The 15,957-nt window shown below is 46.1% G+C and overlaps 1 protein-coding gene across 2 annotated transcripts in view; it reads left to right on the top strand.

The window, feature by feature from the left end:
- SLC45A3 (solute carrier family 45 member 3) overlaps nt 1–15,957 on the top strand; it is a 41,043-nt gene that overhangs the window by 21,783 nt on the left and 3,303 nt on the right. The window contains exons 1-3 of one of the 2 annotated variants that reach the window (XM_083617130.1): nt 4,479–4,663; nt 11,267–11,677; nt 12,737–13,561. In XM_083617130.1, the coding sequence (XP_083473256.1) occupies nt 11,485–11,677; nt 12,737–13,561 (1,018 nt within the window). In that variant the 5' untranslated portion in view covers nt 4,479–4,663; nt 11,267–11,484. Of the gene's footprint in view, nt 1–4,478; nt 4,664–11,266; nt 11,678–12,736; nt 13,562–15,957 lie in introns of those variants that run through there. The other variant, XM_083617129.1, reaches the window with a different exon arrangement.

The following is a 15,957-nucleotide window of genomic DNA, read 5'->3' as shown; positions in this document are numbered from 1 at the left end:
CGCGCCTGCACATTTGAACTTGGCGCGCGTGCCCAGCCAGCAGCTTTCCTCCTGACCGTTCCACTGCTGCTGTCACTGCTTCCCCCTTCGGGGGGGCTAGCTGCAACTGACCTCCCCTCCGTTGGAGGCGTGGTCAGCCCTGACTCCCTCTCTGGAGGAGACACTGCCCCTGACACATGTGACTCTTCCCCCCCACTACGCTCTGGTGGGGAAACTGGTCCCGATCCTCCACTGCTGCTTGGGGTTCCCCTCTGGCTCCTTGTTTCTGGTGCGTCCCCCCTGGGACCCCCCTTGCCCTGACCATCGGCGCCCCCTTCTGGGAATCTTCTGATTCGCTGGAGAAGCTCATGGAATCTCTCGGGCCACTGTCATACTCCCCTACGCTGCCCTCGGATTCTTCCCCTTCGCTCTCCCAATCCTCTCTCCCCAGTGCTCCTGCTCCTGATTCCCTGACACCACGGTTTATCACGACCGGAGACAAGCCACGGTGAGCTGTGCTCCTTAAATGGAGGTAAACATTATGTCTGAATTATGACTGTGGTTAGTCATAATTATGGTTAGCTAAAAGAACACAACTTAGGGGAAGGGTTTGTACCTCAATGGTAGAGCATCTGCTTTTCATGCAAAGGCCCGAGGTTCGACCTTTAGCATCTCCTGGTAAGCATAAAGGTAAAGGTAAAGGGACCCCTGACCATTTGGTCCAGTCGTGACTGACTCTGGGGTTGTGGCGCTCATCTCGCTCTATGGGCCGAGGGAGCCGGCGTACAGCTTCCGGGTCATGTGGCCAGCATGACTAAGCCGCTTCTGGCAAACCAGAGCAGCGCATGGAAACATCATTTACCTTCCCACCGGAGCGGTACCTATTTATCTACTTGCAGTTTGACATGCTTTCGAACTGCTAGGTTGGCAGGAGCAGGGACCGAGCAACGGGAACTCACCCTGTCGCAGGGATTCGAACTGCCGACCTTCTGATCCGGCAAGCCCTAGGCTCTGTGGTTTAACCCACAGCGCCACCCGCATCCCTAAGCCAAACTATGCCTTAGCATGAATGAACAAATGTGCTGGTGCACAATAATAATAAAAAAGCCGCTGCTTTGCCCCTCTTCTGCTGTTTCCCTGCTACTGAGAGAACTTGAGCTTGTGGATTGTTTCACTCCAAACAAACCATGAACTGTAGCCAAAGCTTGTTCTTAGTTTACAATTCATGATTTATTTGGAAGGAGACAAACCATGAGCCTGCCTGGGTTCATGCACATTACTAAGCCAAACCAGTAGCATGGCAGCAGCGGGAGGCAGGGAGCTTCATGGTTGAGTGGGGATTCGAACCCTGCTCTTCCAGGTCCTAGTCCAACACTCTAACAATTACGCCACCCAGCAATCTTTGATCACTGAGCATGCTTTGTATACATTGGACTGTTTTAGGTGTGTCATTCCTCCCCCCCAATATATTTTTCTGAAGACTTTCCTTGTGTGTAGATGGTGCCATTTGGGGTACATGATGATGATGATTTGGGGTACACTCACCTCTGAACTTCAGATATAGAGTGAAGGTTCATGAATCCCATTATTGTGAGCCACCTTGAAGAGACTGCAAAGTGAAAAAGCAGCATACAGATACTTTAAAAAGTTCCAGTTCTCAACAGATGCTGTAAATGATAAAGGAATTAAGTGCATATTTGATGTTACAATACAGTTGGATATTAGCACAGTGTTAAATCCTATTCTTTTTCTGTGAGAGTAACTCCTCTTGGAAGGATTTTCTGAATTTTGAATGATTTTGTCCCTGCCCAATAACATTTTCTTAAAAAACACTTGTGACTGGAAGCTGGAAAAGTTTTGTGTGTGTGTGTGTGTGTGTGTGTGTGTGTGTGTGTGTGTCTAAATGGGGAAGTGTTTTATCTGGGCTTGGCAGCTGCTGTAGAATCCTCACTATCTTTTTTGCTCTGTCACTGTTGTCCAGTTTGCACATCCATGAAGAAAAAGAGCTGTTTTCCACGACTTTGCAGAGAAAAATAGGAGGAGAGTTGTCCTGAAACTGCAGGAATGCTAAACATCCAGGCTTGTTTGATTGCCTGGCCATTATCAGAACTGTGCTGTCCTCCCAAGCTGTGCTTTTAAACCTTCCCTTTGTCTAGCTTTCCCCCTTTAAATCAAGTTGAGGCCCAGCCCACTTACCTGGTTTCCAGGTGAGGAAGTTCTGACGAGTTGTTCTGTTGTTTCTTGGGGGGAAATGTAGTTCATTTTTCATCGGTAGGGCTTGTGTATACTGTACTGTGTATACTCTTTTCTCCCACGGGAGGGAGAAAGCAGACCCGTCTGAGCTCTCTGCCTGATCTGTTTAGACACCAGTGACTATACTGCTTTCATGGAAGGCAGTTGCTTATTTTTTTATTAATAAAACTGCATGTTGCATAAGAAAAATGCGAAGAGCAGATGGTTTACGGATGTATTCATAATTCACAGCTTAACAGAATATGCATTTAAAGTAGCAAGATAACATCTGACCGTGGGTTGTTTTTTTTTTTTATAAATGGAAATCTTGGAGGGGATTAAACACACTGGGACAAATTGCATCTATTTACTTAGAGAGAGTTTGAGTGTGGAGGTTAGTTTTCGTTGTACCATTAAATTTATCATCTTTTTAGTAAGCTGGGCTAGTTAGTATACAGAATATTGCGATACACTCTTTGCCAGGAATGCTTACTCTCCGTGGGTGAATACAAGTCATTTACTGAGTGGCAGCTTCCCATAGGAGCCCCTTTCCAGTTGGGTTGGGATTCAGCTACAGGTCTTCCTGGTTGTCGTCCACCACACTAACCACTACACCACACTGCCTCTCCAAATAGGAACATATACCAAGCCAGACTAATGGTCCATTTAGCTCAGCATTGTCAATTGTGCATTGATTGGCAGTGGCTCTTCAAGGCTCCAGATAAGGAGATGCAGCAGATTGAATTTGGGAACTTTTGCATGTCCTCTGCTTAGGGGCTACAGTCCTTCCCGGGTCTTTGACGCAGAGTTTCTGGAGAGGGGTAGGTGGGCATGTGGCCAGCAAAGGTGTGAACAGGACAGCTTCATTACAGTGACGGGACCACTGCTTTATTTTCAGCGTGGTGGGCTCCAAATGTACCTCTGTGGCTGGGACTCTTCCCCTATATAGCATCTCATTTGACTGTGTGCCTACAGATCCGGTCTGCCAGCAAACCTGTTGTGGTGGAGATCAGTGGTTTATAATATATGCTTGTTCTCCACAGGGACTATTATTTGTAGCCAAACTGGCACCTGCCAAATGCAGAGTATCAAATTATCCTAACAGTTTCCCTCCTTCCGCCACAGTTTTTCCATACAACTGAGAAATAACCTGGGACAGCTCCACCCCATTCATTTAATGATGGGGGGCAATGCCCAGGTCATGCTGCTTGTTCTCCATGCTAAGTTTGCACCTGAAACTGCAGTAAAAATTAGCTTTTCGAAAATAAGCCACAGTTGTGTTAGGAACAGCACAACATTGGTTCTCCCTTGGGTAGTTCTTCCTTTTTAGTTCTGTCCTAATTCAAACGGTCCCAGACCAAAGCCTTAACTTGGCGTAGCAGCCAGATCTCTTGGCATCTATGAAACTTGGATGAAAACAGGGATAAGCAGACCAGTTCCTATATAGGGGCTTTGAGTCAGTGAGTGCTGTACAGTGACATCGTACTGGGTGAGCTGCTCATGGAGTGCATAAGTGGGGCATAGTTTTTATTCCATGCCGGTTCTCTGCGGATGATCTTGCATCCCACTTCAGTACCAACTCTTCTGTTCTGAAGACAGCGCTCACAGTAACCTGTGCTGTCAAGGCGGGCTTTCCACTTCTGGGGCCCCCACAGTCCCATCCCAGGTAGGGCTCTTGTGCTCTTTTAACACCTGTGCGAGAAATTCAGCAGAATGAAGCATTGCTTTCCATGAAATGCAGGGATTTCATTCACCTGTTGGATTACTGTCTGTAATGCTAGTGTGAAAGACTGAGGAGCCTTCTGGAGAGGGAAAGCGGGAAAGTTGTCATTAGCACTGGGAGGCTTTTAAATAAGGTCTTCTGCTCCGTGATATTTCCGGAAAGAGAAGCACAGGGCACATTGTAAGTGGAACAGCAATGTTGCATCTGGCACTCCCTCTGTAAAACAGGGTTTGGCAGACTTCCGCTTTGGTTTTTTACTAGAACCCCAAGATCTGCCTACCAAAAAGGCAGGAGGAACAGACATTTAGCTCAGGGTTTCTTGGAGCACATTCCGAGTTTAGGAATTGGTTTGCAGTACTAATTGCTGTTTTTAAAAAGCCATTTTGTTGGTGCTGTTGTCAAACCCTTCCTGATCTACCGCAAATCTACCAGCAGATCCTGATCTATCGCCTTTTCATGCCTGCAGTATACAGTAGTTTGCAATGCGATTCTTTGGTGATGGCAACAGGAGGGGAAAAAAGGCAGGGAGGGCTCCCAAACCAAATAGGATAGGTGTGCTGAGTATAGGTTAACTCCTCCTCCTTTCTGCAAACTAATGCACTACCTCTTAGAGTGGTGCACTCTCTGTGTCTGGGTCAGGCTCACTTTGTTGAAGAAGCTTTGTCTGAGGGGATGAAACCAATGTGCTGGGAGCTCACCTGTTGCCCCGCAGCCTCAGAAGAGAATCGGGTGAGTTTGTTCTTTGTGTTAGAGATAAGTAGTGGTTTTTCAGACGTTTTTGGAGGCTGGAATAGCATGATCCTGTTGCTTTCTTAACTGTGTACTGTGTTTTCCTGTTTCATCCTGTTAATTCTTCTGATCTCCCTCCCCCCTCCCCCTCCGTGAAGAGAGACACAAATGTTTTGAGAGAAGCAGAATTTCACATCCAAAGCTTGACGGTTGTGTGATGTATAATTATTGAAATACTGCAGCAGGAAATTCTACTGGGGACACATTCCCCCCACCCCATAAACTACTAAAGTAGGGGAAAGGAATTATGTGGTAGCCAGGAATTTCTCTCAGTTTCTGCCTGTTCACACATCCTTGTTTTCAATGTGTGCCAATAAATCCAGGCTAAAGGGTGTGAATTTAGGCTTGCATGTGAGAGAGAACATCAGGATCCTACGTTTTGACTTGTCTAGTGTTTAGTATTGAAGCAAAGCAGAATAATAGACTTGTCATCTAGTCCAGCCCTCTGCAATGCAGGAATCTTTTGCCCAATGTGGGGCTCAGACCCAGGACCCTGAGATTAAGAGTCACATGCTCTACCGACTGAGCTATGCTATTGATCTTGGTGAGGGAACTGCAGAAACTGGAGAGACCTAGAAGATTGTCTAGTTTAGCCTTTACCAGTTTCCCCAATAAGTACTATATGAATCAGTGTGCTACAGTATCTCAAATGTGTGTCCTCTAACCATCCCTGTCATCTGGGGAACTTGTTAAGAGAACTTAACAGGACTGAGTTAATGCGTAAGATCAAAAGTTCTCAACACATCCTTCATCACAGACCGTGCTTTCATCTTCAGTTGAATCATATAGGACTGATGAATTCAAAGCGCTTATGACTGTGTGGGGGATGTAATCTCATACCAGTGCTCCATCTAACCATCCTAATCAACAATGTAATTAGCAAAATGGTGTCCTTTATAATATGTATGGAGGGGGGTATGTGGATGGGTGGGTTCATTTGCCGACTGAGTAAATCTTGCAGATGTGAAGAACTGACCCTTGCCAAGTGGGTCACCACTCAGAATTATTAGAAAATAGTCGGTACAGCATGAGACTCTTAATCTCAGGGCCATGGGTTTCAGCCCCATGTTAGGTGAAAGATTCCTGCATTCCAGGGGGTTGGGCTAGATGACCCCTTTGGTCTCATCCAGCTCTACAAGTCTGTGATCCTGCAAGAAACATGACTTGGGATGTAAATAGTTTTATCCTTTCCAGCTTTGAAAGCTGGGGAAACTTCCTCTCATCTGCATGATGATATCTGCCCACATTCCAACCCTCTCCCCTCCGCAGTTAGTTAACAGTAAAGATGGGTTTCCATATTCGAGGAAGAAGAAAAAACCATTGGGAGTCTATAGCATCTCCCTTTAGGAGATGAAGGATCTTTAGTTGGCTTCCATCTTCAACGTGCCATGCGCTAACTTTCCCCCTGTTTTGCTCTACATGGTTTGTGCATCTTCTCCCACTACCTTGGTCATGGTTCCCCCCCCCCTAAGTGTACAAAGGAAATGTGCTCTTCTGTAGTCTCATTAAAAACCATGAAGATGGGTGAGAGGTGAATGAATTGTTTGGAGAAGGGAAGGATGTCAGGCATGAAAATGTCTGCACCGGTTATGTGTAGAATGAAGATGACAGCCCCATGAACTTCTCAACTCCAAGCAAAGCCTTTAAGGGCCATAATTGCTTCTCTGGGGAAAGGTTGGTGTGCCTGGGATACAGTTGTACACACAGGCTTTCTCCAAAGCCACATAAATTTCAGGCAGTTAACTAACTAATAGGAGTTGGCTTCTTCTGGGTTATTCCTCTGTATATACGATGACCTCAGAAGAAGTTAGAGAGGCGTGGGCCTTGCGGATTACCTGGATGCATCATGCAGCCGTTTGCCTTGGTTGGCTGTTGGAGAACGTAACTCAGTGACAGGCCTGTCATCACTTTCCCAGCTGAGATAGGTGAGTCTTGATGTGGCAATGTCTCCGGAGAGTCTGCAGGGAGAACGCCTTGCAAATGAGAGGTGCCGCCGGCCAGCTCAGTAAAGGCAGAACTCTTCATATTTTAACACTTGAAAAATTCAGGCACCTTTTCCATTAACTGCTTCCCAAACCCCGAATGTTTGCGGTGTACGGTATCTTGGTCCCTCCCCCTTTTAAATTTTGTTTTAGAACAGGCATAGGCAAACTCGGCCCTCCAGATGTTTTGGGACTACAACTCCCATGATCTCTAGCTAACAGAACCAGTGGTCAGGGATGATGGGAATTGTAGTCCCAAAACATCTGGAGGACCAAGTTTGCTTATGCCTGTTTGAGAAGTTTATCATTTGACTTTTAAACTGAACATCACTGTGATGAGCCCATGAGGATACTTCTCCTGAAAGGGTTTTAAAATCCTTTAATTAAGTCAATTAATAAAATTCGACATGGGCAGGTTTCATGATGATAACAAATGCTGGAGACTGGCCATTGGTTGAATTCTCCTGAACAAACCCATTCAGATGTCCGTGGTCTGCTCAAGAGAGGGATACTTCCTAAGTCACATGGGCTCTGTGTCATTGTGTGTCCCGTTCTAGGAAATGGGACTACCTCAAGCTGTCTTGAGAGGGCTGTTTCCTGCCTGTTTTTAATGGTGTTTCTCACTTAAGAATTCTATCCCTTTTATTAAATGGCCCAAAGAGTCCAGAAAGTAAGAACAAACCTTAAATTTGGAAGAATACTGTATTCCTCTAAAGAAAAGGGAGTATTTGTGGGCACCAGATGCGTCTGATTCAGACGTTGTGGTTAAGTGACCTCAGAAAAAACCCCACTTTTTAGCATACCCTTTTAGAAGGCTGTAGAATTCTTATTTACAGTCTGCCATATAATAAGTCAGACTGTTGGTTCATCTCACTCCATAGTGTCTACTCTGACTGGCAGCTGCTCTCCAGGATTTTGGGCAGGGGTTTCTCCCAGGCCTACCTGGAGATACCAGGAATTGAACCTGAGACCTTCTGCATGCAAAGCAGATGTCCTACCACTGAGCTGTATTTCTTCCACATCTCCCTAACTCCAGTGGATTTTGACATAGAAGCACAAAAACTGTAAATGTCCATGATCTTTGCATGCTGGTTCAGGAACTGGTAGGATATGTTTGCCCCAGGGCTTTTTTTGGGGGGGGGGCATTTGAGTGCATGTGATGCATGCTGGATTTTGGCCTGTAACAAAAGACTAAACTTGCTCATTGTGGAAGGTTTGCCTGTTCTTAGTCCCCTTATTAAGGGAAAACTACTTTGCGGCCTACATATTGTAGGTAATAGCCTCGGAGCTCCAGCAAAGACAAACACAGTGGTTTAAGGATAAACTGCGTGTTAAAGGGATTCATTATGATGGGATATTAAACTTCCAGTTTTATAGCAACAGGTAAGGCATGTCTTAGAGACAGTAGTGCCACCTACTGTTGTATTTCGGTGTTTCTCTTAATCTGTTTCTTAGCAAAGGTGGATTGTGTTTCAGGCACATGATGGTTAGGATTAAAGTTCTCTCTCAAAAGAAGTGTGTGCTTATTTGTCTGCATGCTTCTTTGCTCTTATTAAATACATGACTGAGCAGTTGCTTGGTAGAGAGGGGAAATGTTTGAAAGGCAAATAAATGGCAGTAATTTGGGCATCAGATTAATCAGTATATTAACTACAATCAGAGTCTAGTGGGCTGGTTTTATTGGAGGATATGGAACGAAACAGCATCTGTTTCATCCAGCTATGTGCCCCCATTTTGACAACCAATAAGAAGGTCTGGTGTGTTTTGTTTGCTGGGAAGGGCTCAGGAGGAAGCTTGGAGTTTGAATGGGAGCAGCACTGGGAGGATGTCCTGGGGACAGTGGGTGTCACAGCTAGTTCCTCAAAGGACTGGGGTGGGCACAGGTCTATGCCGCCAACTTTGCATAAAAGTTGTATATGCTAATTTATATATGCTTTTCCAGGTTTAGGCCCAAAGCCATTCTGTAAGCAAAGAAAAGAAATGTTTTTAAAAGTGTGTGTGTGTGTGTGTGTGTGTGTGTGTGTGTGTGTCAAGGATCCAGGGCCCATTGCAAAAGACGTGAGGCTCAGGTTCTTGGTCAACCCCTTAAATACACTTCTGCCTTATTTTTATGAAACCCGTTTGGAAGGAGGAGGAAGCCTCCGTTCTTTGCCCCCCCCCCCCCGGTTTTGCTAGCAGCACCTTCAGCAAAAAGCAAAAATTAAATAGAAAAGTCTGCCTCCTTTGCTTCCACATACAGCGGTACTTCTGGTTGCGATTGGGATCCGTTCCGGAGGCCCGTTTGCAACATGAAAAGAGCACAACCCGAAGTGGTGCATCTGCGCATGCGCTGGTTGCGATTCGCTGCTTCTGCACATGCGCATGATGTCATTTTGAGCTTCTGCGCATGCGCGAGCGGTGAAACCCAGATGTAACCCTTTCCGGTACTTCTGGGTCGCCGCGGGATGTAACCTGAAAGAACGTAACATGAAGCAAATGTGACATGAGGTATGACTGTAATTTACTTGTTCATGGCTCTTAATGATCATTCCCCTCCCACTTGTTTCACTCAATATCCAGTGTATTCCACAATATTCTATTCAGCAATTCTTAAGCAGCACTGCTGTTCTAATAGTACAGGTATGTAGTAATGGCACTTCACATCTTCCCTCTCTGCAACAAGTTCATTCTTCATGAATGAAAATGCAGCAGGTTAGAAACTTGCTAAGCTCAATCCTATATGTTTTTCTTCCGTATCAGACCTAAGGGGCAGTGGCGCTTACCTGATCTCTGGGTGGTTGTATTCAGTGCTATTTTTCTAGAAAAAGAGGTACCGGAACTCAACACGGATGTCTCTTTTGTTCTCTTATGATGGCAACAGAGCTCACCTGAGTGGTGCCAGAACTGAGTTCTGGCTGGGGGAAAAACCCCTGGTTGCGTTGCTGTTGCCAGAGGGTGGTGAGTTTGGCTTGGTGCAACCATCTGCAGCTGTTTCTTTAAAAGTAAGTGCCTGTGAATTCAGTGGGACTTACTCCCCAATAGGTGCAGAAAGGGTTATATACCCTTGCAGTGCCATCATATCCATATTTACTTGGAAGCCTGTCCTACTGAGTTTAATGTTTATGCATGTTTGAAACATAAGAACAGCTCTCCATGATCAGCCCAAAGACCTATCGTTCAGCATCCTATTTCCCATGTTTGCCAACTAGATGTTTCCTCTTTTGAAACCAAACTAGTGGCCATCACCACATTCCCAGGGCAGTGAATTCCATAGATGAATCATATACTGTGTTTATACTTCCTCTTCTAAGTCCTGAATTTCCTGCCAGTTCACTTCATTGGATGACCTCCAGGTCCAAGTATGATGAGAGATAGAGAAAGTCTTCTCTGTCCACTTTTTGCACAAAGTGCATAATTTTATAAACCTCGGTCATGTCTGCTTTTACTCACATTTTTTCTTTTAACTAAAAAGACTTGGATGCAAAGGAGATGTTTTAGCCCCCACTCCACCCCACCCCACCATTCTAGTTGTTGTTCTCTTCTCTTGTTACAGTTTTACAATGATTTATTTGAGATTTAATGGCTGGAACTGTACACAGTACACAGTGTGTGGCCACACCATAGAGTTGTAGAAAGGCTTTATAGTACTGGCGGTGCAGTGATCTGTTTCGTAATGATTGCTAGCATGAAATTTGCCTTTTTCATAGCCTTTTTTCATAGCTGCTGAAAACTGAGTTGACCTTTTTGCTGAGCTCTCCACCCTAACTCTGGATCTCGTTCTTGGTTTGTTAGGATTCTTTTGCCCAAATGTGCATCGTTTTCTATATTTGCTCATGTTTGACTGCATTTCCCATTTTGTGGCCCATTCATCCAGTGACCTGTAGTGCTTTGAAGCATGGCAGATCAGCTGATCCTTGCACTTCAAAATGCAAGTCCCTTCAAAGATTAGCTGGCTATGGAGCTCCCCATGGGGAACTTAGTGCAGCTGATTTCAGGGAGCTTGAGCTGAGCACCCATCAGCTGATAAGAGCTGACTTCAAACTCTGTTTTTCTGCTGTGCCTGGTGGCGAGAGCAACTCAGCTAGGACTGACTGTGCTGTTGGCCAGCCAGCTGACTGACAGACTGACTGGTGGTGAGAGAAAGTCTCCCTTTCCAATTTACAGTTGGGAGCACAATTTAAGGCTCTTTCCTGACTGTGCATTGGCAGCTGCAGCTGCAGCTGCACCTCCCCCTTTCCTAAGGATGTCACGTATGACATCAGGTGTGGGGCAGGTGGGCATTGTGTGTGGGTAAACAGCCTTGTGTCCAAATTGGGATCTGTGTCAAGCCTGAGAAGGCCCGTGAGCCAGAGATTCCCAACCCCTGATTTAGCCAGGTGGAGTAAGATCATTCTTTATTGCGAACAAAGAAGCTGCTGTTAAAACATGTTTTGAAGGTGGGAAAGAGTTGCAGTGAGGGTGAGAGGAGTTTGCTTTATGGTTTCATAGCAATCTAGCAGTGTTTCCACTTCAGAAAATTTGCTACTGATGTATGTTATGCTCAGTTTTTTTCCTCTCTCTCTCTCTCTCTTTCCCTCTGCAGAATGTGAAGCACTGGAAGATGTCCAGGCTATTAATCTTCTCATCCTGAGCCAAAACTCTTGATTTTTACCAACAGGCAACGTTTTAGAAGTTGTCCACTGCTGGCTATAACATGGCTGCAAACCTTTTGCTACTGAGCCACAAAAGAAAACATAGGACTCTGAAATCCTGCTCTGGATCACCCTGAGGAGAACAGTGTTAGGTGCGCACAACTCTCCGATGTTGCGGTGCAACGGTGGCATGGCTCAGAGGGCCTGGGTCAGCATGCTCTTCCAGAACCGCAAAGCCCAGCTATTACTGGTCAACTCCCTGACTTTTGGCTTGGAGGTCTGTCTGGCTGCCGGCATCACTTACGTGCCACCTCTCTTGTTGGAAGTGGGAGTGGAGGAGAAGTTCATGACTATGGTTCTGGGTAGGTGGTATTATTCATGTTATTGTTAGATGGCCATTTTCTGTGTGAGATCTAGTGTGGTGGAAAAGAAGTCTACAGTAGTCCCTCTATGTACAATGCGTGCAACATGCCCATTATTGTTGTATGTACAGGGAGGGCCTCAATATGGTAATGACCCCAGAGGACCTGCCAGGCAGGTTTAAGAGAGAACACAGAGCCTAGGACTTGCCGATCAGAAGGTCGGCAGCTTTGAATCCCCGCAACAGGGTGAGCTCCTGTTGCTCGGTCCCTGCTCCTGCCAACCTAGCAGTTCGAAAGCATGTCAAAATGCAAGTAGATAAATAGGTACCGCTCCGGCGGGAAGGTAAACAGTGTTTCCGTGCGCTGCTCTGGTTCGCCAGAAGTGGCTTAGTCATGCTGGCCACATGACCCGGAAGCTGTATGTCGGCTCCCTCGGCCAATAAAGTGAGATGAGCGCCGCAACCCCAGAGTCGGCCACGACTGGACCTATTGGTCGGGGTACCTTTACCTTTAGCTTTACCTTTAGATGGGTTTTCAGGGAATGGTGAATTCATTTTGGATACCAAACATGAGGGCTTCTAAGAGTCTGAATTCCAGGAGGAAGAGAAGATAGTTTTAATTGTGCGCTGGAAACTGGGGCTTTATCTGTAGTGAAATGGAATCTCTAGATATGGTCACACTGTAATGCATGCCCACTTAGTGAAACTTGAGGCCTAGTTTGCATGTCATGGTAAGCCACTAACTATGAGCAGTAGCTAAGGTTTAGTCTGGTTTGGGTGGTACAAGAGGTACAAGACTGAAAAATAAATCAGGGAGCAGCAAAGTGGCTGTGCAGGTTTTTTTTATGCTATGTTTTTATGTTGTGAGAGTGACTGGCCCAGGGTCACCCAGTGAGCCTCATGGCTGGGGGGGGGGTTGGGGTTGGAGCCCTGCTTTTCCAGGCCAAAGTTTGAGTCTCTCCCCAGATTATGTGAGTGATCTCATGGGCCTATAGAGTGACTATCTTGTCAACTTCTTCCACCTGATGAAATGATGTTCTTTTCCTCCCCTTAATTCCAGGGATTGGGCCAGTTCTGGGCCTAGTGTTTGTGCCACTCATCGGTTCCGCCAGCGACCAATGGCATAGCAGCTATGGCCGGCGGCGGCCTTTCATCTGGGTCCTGTGTCTGGGAGTTTTACTGAGCCTTCTGATCATCCCTCATGCGCAACGTCTGGCCAGCCTCATTGCCTTGGATACCCGCTCCCTGGAGATCGCCTTCCTTATAACGGGCATTGGCCTGCTTGACTTCTGTGGCCAAGTCTGCTTCACCCCTCTGGAGGCTCTTCTCTCCGATCTCTTCAAGGAGCCCGACAACTGCCGGCAGGCCTTCGCTATGTATTCCTTCATGGTTAGCCTGGGAGGCTGCATTGGTTACCTGCTGCCGGCAATTGACTGGGACAGTAGCTTCCTGGCTCCTTACCTGGGGAGGCAGGAGGAGTGCCTCTTCAGCCTCCTCACCATCATCTTCCTCAGCTGTGTCTTGGCCACTGCCTTTGTCACGGAGGAAGTGGTAGCTCAGGTAGAAGTGCTGGCAGGCCCTGCTATGAAGGATTCCTCCAAGTCCCCGCCTCTGGCCTGCTGCTCTTGCTGGCTTCCAAAGAACTTTCTGAGGACCAGGCATTTGGTCCAGGCCTTCAGGAGCCTGTGCGCCTTAGCCCCACGCCTGCACGGAGTCTGCTGCCGCATCCCCAAGGTCATCCGGCAACTTTTTGTGGCCGAGTTCTGCAGCTGGATGGCCCTCATGACCTTCATGCTGTTCTACACGGACTTTGTTGGGGAAGGACTGTATCAGGGAGTTCCCAGAGCTGAGCCAGGCACAGAAGCCAGGCGACACTACGATGAAGGTAGTTTGATTTCTGGGCGGGATAAATGCTTTATGCTTATGTCCTTCCAATACAGCAAGTTTCAGCACCTAGACCTTTTGAATTATGCAACAGGAAAACTCTTTCTCCTACCTCTGATAACTTATGCAAGCAAAGCAGACTTTCATAAAGTTACCCTTTCTATTTACTGCAAATTCTTGGTTCTTGCTCAACGTGGGATTCTTTGGGAAGGAGGCAGGAAGTGGAGGGAAAGAGGAATGGATGGTGGAATGAGGCCAGCTGGTTTCAGTGTGGTCCTGTGATAGTGTTGGCTCTAGATCTGGGAAACCAAGTTCTAAAACCTTATTCAGCAGTGCAGTTGCTGAATTGCCCTGGGTTAGTGATCATCCTTATAGCCTGAATTCCCCCACTGTGTTATAAAGGAATCTTTTCCCCACCCCAAACATCTAAAGCCAGGTGTTTTTTTAAAAAAAGAACTGGGAGACTCATTGGCCTGTATAGTCATTTCTATGCGTGACGAGAGCAAAGATGGGGGGTGGGAAATCTGTGGCCCTCTAGATGTCCTTTGTCATTGGCCATGTTAGTTGGGGCCGATGGAAGTTGGAGCCCCAGTAACATATGAAGGGCCACAGGTGCCCTGTTCCTGGTGTATGTGATGTGAAAGAGAAGAGCTCAAAAGCATACGATGTGCTAGCCACATGCAACTAAAGAATATCTTTCTGCAACCCACTGTCTTGTTAAGATCCCATCAGGAGCGGACTTTGGTAATCTTTTACAATATGGTGTCCTGTGCTAGATCAAAATTTTGTGCCCCCCAAATGGATCTTTGCAATTGTAGGTCTTCGCAATTTTGTGTCCTCTCGGCTTGGCACCTTGTGTGGTGAACCGCCTATGGTGCCCTAAATCTGGCACCAATCCTATGAAACCCCCCTTGGGTGGTGGTGGGGAAGGCCAGCTAAGGAGTGTAGCTTACCATTCTCATTTGTACAACAGAGTTGCGGATGTGCCTTGTACAGAGTAATACCAGAACAGAGTACTACTGAACTAGGTCCACAGTAGGACCAAGTAGAGTAGTACTGACTGAATCTTGGACAGAAGTTTATTTATTATCTTGCAAACCAAGACCATTTTTGCAATGAAGGGGACTGAGCCAGAGACCTCATATGTACAAAGCTGTACAGCTTTTTAATTGCACTTAACTAAAGCATGAAATCTAGCTGCCATCCTCCAGCACATAAAGTCACTCCTGTGGAGCATATTCTCTGCTCAGTAAATTCATTTGCTGACCTGGGCTCCTTTGGGAAGAAAGATGGTATATCAGATTAATAATGAATAAGCAAAATTGCCTTTCATAAGAGCAGCTTTGGACATTATTTTGCCATGAAAGCTCCCTGTGGAGGTTAATAAGGAAATCTGGAGTGTTAGCATCTCAAAAGGAATTCAGCATTTCTTCTGCAGACTTCCCCAAGCTGGTATTCTCCAGACATTTTAAATTACGACTCCCATCAGCTCCAGCTAGATTCCCTTTTATGTTGCGTGGACTTTGGAGACCAGCAAGGAGCAAAGCCAGAGATAGCCAATGTGCTGCCCTCCAGATCTTACTGGGACACACTGGCTACGTTGGCTCTGGCCAAAGGGAGTTGTGGGCAAACATCACCCAGAGAACACCTGTTGGCAACCCCTGATCTATTGCCTCTTCTCCTTAACTTAAAAAGGTGCTTTGGTAATAGGCTTTCTTGAATACTTCTGCTAAAGCTATTTGGCCCCTTGCCTACCTGTTGTTCCAATATAATAGTTTATTTCAAGGTCTGGGTGACCCAGCTTAAATGTAAGTAATATTTAACATTTATATCCTGGTGGTGCCTTTGAGGCTCTGCAGAATTGGAGGGTCAATTGTGTACACACAATGATGCTCAACAATCTCAGAGCCATGGCCAATGTCAAGTTGTTTTATGGGAAATGAATAAAGGAAAGTCCAAGTCTTCAGAGGACATTGTCCTATAAATTAATAAACAAATCTGTGGATGTATTGGACTATACTTACCTCCTTAAATGAACATGTTGACAAATTCTGTAACTGAAGTCTACTTAGGCCTGACTTACTGCATGTAGGTCATCTATTGGTTCTGCCAAGAGGAGTGACATATGTCTTCTGGACTCTGTGTTGGCCCTTCCATTGCTACTGAAGCATATTTCATTTTTAATGCATTCATATTTTTATCCTGCCCACCTCTTAATTGTGAAATGGGAACTTCTATACGGGAACAGTTAAGAAACGCTTCTTAAAAATTGATAAGACTGAAAGCGGAACTAGGACTCAAAGCATTGCAGCTATTTGCCTTTATGAACCTGGCTATCTTGTTATTGTGGCCCCTGGCTCTTCTCCATTTCACCCAATGTACACACGTCTCTTCTCA

The sequence above is a fragment of the Podarcis filfolensis genome, assembly GCF_964270895.1.
Source record: "Podarcis filfolensis genome assembly, chromosome: 6".
Taxonomy (NCBI): Eukaryota; Metazoa; Chordata; class Lepidosauria; order Squamata; family Lacertidae; genus Podarcis; species Podarcis filfolensis.
The sequence above is the reverse complement of the archived record's forward strand: the minus strand, read 5'-3'. Positions and strand labels throughout refer to the sequence as shown.